Here is a 5,679-nt window from a genome sequence, read left to right on the forward strand (position 1 = left end):
GAATTCTTAGAATTTTAGAATTTTAGAATTTTAGAATTTTTTGGAATTTTAGAATTTTAGAATTTTAGAATTTTAGAATTTTAGAATTTTAGAATTTTCTGGAATTTTCTGGAATTTTAGAATTTTCTGGAATTTTAGAATTTTAGAATTTTAGAATTTTAGAATTTTAGAATTTTAGAATTTCAGAATTTTAGAATTTTAGAATTTTAGAATTTTAGAATTTTCTGGAATTTTAGAATTTTAGAATTTTAGAATTTTAGAATTTTAGAATTTTAGAATTTTAGAATTTTCTGGAATTTTAGAATTTTAGAATTTTAGAATTTTCTGGAATTTTCTGGAATTTTAGAATTTTCTGGAATTTTAGAATTTTAGAATTTTAGAATTTTAGAATTTTAGAATTTTAGAATTTCAGAATTTTAGAATTTTAGAATTTTAGAATTTTAGAATTTTAGAATTTTCTGGAATTTTAGAATTTTAGAATTTTAGAATTTTAGAATTTTAGAATTTTAGAATTTTCTGGAATTTTAGAATTTTAGAATTTTAGAATTTTAGAATTTTAGAGTTTTAGAATTTTAGAATTTTAGAATTTTAGAATTTTAAAATTTTAGAATTTTCAAACTTTCCAAATTTTTCAGGAAGAACTTCGAGATCTTCTAGAAGCTGAATCCTCTAAAAAGCTGGAAATCAAAGAGCGTCCGGATGGTGGAGTGTATGTCAAAGATTTGACGGTAAGTACAGTAATCCGAACTTTTTTAAGTTTCTAAGAATTTCAGTCAAAGTTAACAAGATCCGTTGCTGAAATTCAAGAGGTTATGGTTCGTGGAAACGCTCATCGTTCTGTGGGGTGAGTTACAGTAATCCTAGAATTTAGATTTTTTCAAAAACTTGAACTTCCGAAAGTTCTCTGTTTCAAATTTGAAACTTTCTTTTTTGAAATCGGAGAATTTCAGTTTTTTCTTTTTTGCCGGTTTCTACAGCGAAAATTGGATACTTCTGAATTTTGAAATTTCAAAAAATTACAAAAAATTTTCCTACAAAATGCACCAAAAATCAAAAGTATATGATGCTTTTGAGCCTAGTTATGATCATTCAAAGTTTTGGGGTTAGAGACGCAGAGAAACGAGAGGGCTCTTGTTTCTCTGCGTCTTTCATCTCCCAACTTTGAACGGCTATAACTCGGCTCAAAATCATCGTAGTATCTTCATTTTTGGACAGAATAAGAGGCAATTTATTGTTCATTCCATGACTTCCAAATTGGAAATTTCTGAAAACCTGAAAATTCTGAAATTTTTCCATTTCCCAAGTCTCGCTTTTTGGAAAAAATTGATAGTTTGAACGAAGAAATCGACTTATTGAGACAAAAAAAATAAAATTTTTGAAGCAGCAATTTTTTTTTCACAAGTTTCACTGTTTCACGATTTGGAAAAAAAATTTAGTTTGGTCCTGTTTTTCTACTACCTTATTTAAAGGCCAACCTAAACCTTGTTTGTTGAAAAATGTTTTTTTTCAACAATTTTCATTTTACAAGTTGCTTGAACTCTTAAAATTCATACATTTGTTCTACAAAACGCACTTAAAATCAAGATTCTAGGACCATTTTGAACCGAGTTACGGCAATTTGAAGTTTTCGGGTTAGAGACGCAGTGTGTCTAGTTTCTCTGCGTCTCTAGCCCCAAAAAACTTCAAAAGGCTATAACTCGGCTCAAAATGGAGCTAGAAAGTTGATTTTTGGAGCGTTTTGTAAGTAAATTTGTCTATTTTTTTTGTTTTAGACCAATTCTGAATTAAGGAATTCAAAATATTGAATAAAACCGGATACAACTAAGTTTGGACGCACTAAAAAGTTACTGTTTCAAAAATGGATAGAATGGTTTTCATGAGAAAAACCAAGCCCAGAATTTTTAATTGTTGAAATTTTATAAAAAATAAAGTTTCTATCTCTATTTTGAGCCGAGTTACGGTCTTGTGAAGCTGTGAGGTTAGAGACGCAGTGTGTCTCGTTTCTCTGCGTCTCTAACTCTTTAAGTGATCGTAACTCTGCTCAAAATCATCGCAGAATCTTCATTCTTGGACCGATTGAGAGGATGAGAGGAAATTTTTCAGTTGATGACTTCCAAATTAAAAATCTCTGAAAATCTGAAAATTCTGGAAAATTCTCATTTCAAAAGTTTCGCTTTCTAGAAAAATGGAAAACGCAACATCAATTTATAGAGCTCGATGGCCAAAAATTCAAATTTTGAAACAGCAATGCGTTTTTCAACAATTTTCATTTTACAAGTTGCTTGAATTCTTAAAATTTGTACATTTTTTTTCCACAAAACGCATTAAAAATTATGATTTTACGATCATTTCGAACCGAGTTATGGCTATTTGAAGTTTTAATACTAGGACGACCCGAAAGCAAAATTTATGTGAAATTGTATAATTTTTGACAACAACCACACGATTCAATCAAATTGAAATAAATAATGATTTCTAAAATTTTGGAGTAATTTTGAAACAGTAATTTTCAAGAGAATTCACTTAAAATCAAAAATTCTAAAACCATTTTGAGCCAAGTTACGGTGAGTTTGATTTTTAGGGTTAGAGACGCAGCGTGTCTCGTTTCTCTGCGTCTCTGACCCCCGAAAACTTTGAATAGCCATAACTCAGTTGTAAATCGGTCGTTGAAAGTAATTTTCAGAGTTTTTTCTTGGAAATTTGTAGTGTTTTTTATTTAAAAAATTTCCTAAAAATTGCTGTTTCAAAATAATCCCAAAAAATTGAAAAATATTGATTGTCTCAATGAATGTATTTTCTGTGAAAAAATGTTTCATACAATTGCGCATAGTTTTTCCAACAAAACGCACTAAAAACCAAGCTTTTACGACCATTTTGAGCCGAGTTATGGCCATTTAAAGTTTTAGGGCGAGAGACGCAGTGTGTCTCATTTCTCTGTGTCTCTAACCTCAAAAAGCTTCAAATGACCATAACTCGGCTCAAAATCGTCCTAGAATCTTGATTTTTAGTGCATTTTGTGTAAAAAATCAAAGTAAATCGCATAATCAAACTTAATCCACAAAACGAAGCGAAACTCTAAACTGAGAGAATGATCTTTTCAAATTTTTTTGTAGTAATTTTTAAACAGAAGTTTTTATGAAATATTACGTCTTTCGCCCTAAAACGTTCAATGACTATAACTCGACTCAAAATGATCATAAAAGCTTGATTTTTAGCAGGGTTGCAACCGACCGACCAGGCCGGGCCGGGCCGAGATTATTTTTTCTCCGGCCCGGCCCGGCCGGTTCGGCCGGTTCGGCCCGTTCGAATTTAAGAAAAAACAGAAATTATTGAAGAATTATTTGAATTTATTTCTTAACAAGTAGCATAACAATGTAAAAACCGTATAAATGAACAAGGGGAAACAAAGAAATGGAAACCGGGGGAGAAAATTAAAGCTCATATCAACCAATCCAACAAAAAAGGTAGAAAAGTAACATAAAATTAACTAGAAAAATCACTACAATTAGTGAGAGAATCAGTCGAGCCAGTGTGGAAATTTCGTGGCTATTTGCGAACCCAGAACGACCATCTCCACACGCTTGTACAGTAATCTTGTTCTTGTTTTATCTAACAAAAACGACGCAGTGCTGAACGTAGTCTCACACATGGCTTCACTGGGAACAATCGAAAAAACGAAAAGTGCTGCTGAGTACAGTCCGGGGTATTCGAATCTTTTTCTTTTCCAATACTCCTCAACCGATTCGTTCGTTGAAGGATCGTAGTACTCGGAGAGATAATAAAAATGGCGCGCGTTCAAATATTAATTAATTGCCGGCCGGCCGGGCAGGGCCGGACCCTGGTTTTTTTCCCTCGGGCCGGGCCGGCCCGCCGGCCAGCCCGTCAGATTGCAACCCTGATTTTTAGTGCGTTTTGTAAGGAAGTATGAAATTTCAATATTCGAAAAAGCTTCTGAAAGCTTGTTGGATGAAGAAATTTTGAGACGATAATTCATAAGAAAATGAAAGAAGAAAAACAGGACAAAATGCATTTCGTTTAAATAGTGAAACAGTGATAATTGAAACTTGATGTTTCAAATTTTGAATGTACCGTTTTGTTGGGAATTTCGAGTGATTTATTAGTTCCAATATTTATTTAAATTTGCTGTTTCAAAATTAGTACGAAAATTTGAAAATAGTGTTGATATCAATAATAGATCTATACATAGTGCTTGTTTTGATTTCAATAATTTTACCTACAAAACGCACCTAATATCAAGATTCAAGTACAATTTCGAACCGAGTTATTCGAGCTAATCAAAAATTTTTTTGGGGTGAGAGACATCTCGTTTCTCTGCGTCTCTCATAACTTTTCAACAGGTTTATCTTGGCTCAGAATGAGCATAAAATCTTGATTTTTGGAGCAGTGTGGGAGAAAAACGATCTTTTAGGTTTTGCAACAACAAACACCCAGAACGCTAACATTGAGATAAACTTTTCTAATTTTTGGAATAATTTTGAAAACGGGAAATTTCAAAAGACTATAACTTGGCTCAAAACACTCCTAGAATCTTGATTTTTGGAGCATTCTGTCGGAATAATTATGTGAATTGTATGTGTTTTTTTTCACAAAAATGGATTAAAACAATCCCATTGAAATTAACAATTTTCAAAATTGTTCGCTGTAATTTTGAAACAACAATTTTATTCTATCAAAGTTTTTTGGGTTAGAGACGCAGAGAAACGAGACACACTGCGTATCTCACCCCTACACTTCAAATGACCGTAACTCGACTCAAAACAGTCCTAGAATCTTGGTTTCCAGTGCGGTTTGTAGGAAATTTTAATGGTTTTTTTTATTGGAAAATAAGAAAAAAACATTGCTGTTTCATATTTCTCAAAAAAAGTTTTTATTTTGTAAAATTTTGCAGCCGCACCAACATGAACGAGCACTCATCTCGCTCTCACGCCATCTTCATCATCACCGTTGAATGCTCGAGAATCGGAGCCGATGGCGAATCCCATATCACAGTGGGCCGCCTAAACTTAGTGGATTTGGCCGGTTCAGAGAGGCAGTCCAAGACAGGAGCAACTGGCGAACGATTCAAGGAAGCCACGAAAATCAATCTCTCCTTATCAGCCCTTGGAAACGTTATCAGTGCTCTAGTAGACGCTAAAAGTGCCCATATCCCATATCGGGACTCAAAACTGACTCGGCTGCTCCAGGACAGTCTAGGCGGCAATTCAAAAACCGTTATGGTAGCTTGTATCGGTCCAGCATCGTATAACTTCGAGGAGACATTGGGGACTTTGAGATATGCAAATCGGGCTAAGAATATCAAGAATCAGCCCAAGATTAATGAAGATCCCAAGGATGCACTGTTGAGAGAGTTCCAAGAGGAAATTGAGATGCTTAAGGAGCAGCTGAGCAGGAGGAAGTTGAAAAGTAGAGGTGGAGAGAGCTACTATGCTTCGGAACGAGCGAAATTGGAGGATGACTTGGAGGCTATTCAAAAGGATGATTCACTGATAAAACAGGAGAAAGATAGGCTGATAAGGGAGATTCAGGAGAAACATGAGCTTCTGGAGAAGGAGAGAATTGAGCAGAAGAGAGTGGCTGAACGGATTGCGAATATTCAATCTAGGCTGATTGTTGGGTCCGAAGAAGATGGAAAATTGGAATCACGAACTCGAGAGCAGC

General features: G+C 33.9%; 1 protein-coding gene across 1 annotated transcript in view; it reads left to right on the top strand.

The window, feature by feature from the left end:
• Cbr-klp-11 overlaps positions 1–5,679 on the top strand; it is a gene marked incomplete at both ends in the record, with an annotated part of 30,394 nt that overhangs the window by 9,617 nt on the left and 15,098 nt on the right. The window contains 3 exons of the mRNA XM_045236209.1: positions 636–728; positions 774–844; positions 4,910–5,630. Coding sequence (XP_045091193.1) covers positions 636–728; positions 774–844; positions 4,910–5,630 — 885 coding nt within the window. The remainder of the gene's footprint in view (positions 1–635; positions 729–773; positions 845–4,909; positions 5,631–5,679) is intronic.

The sequence above is a fragment of the Caenorhabditis briggsae genome (genome assembly GCF_000004555.2).
Source record: "Caenorhabditis briggsae complete genome, chrIV, whole genome shotgun sequence".
NCBI lineage: Eukaryota > Metazoa > Nematoda > Chromadorea > Rhabditida > Rhabditidae > Caenorhabditis > Caenorhabditis briggsae.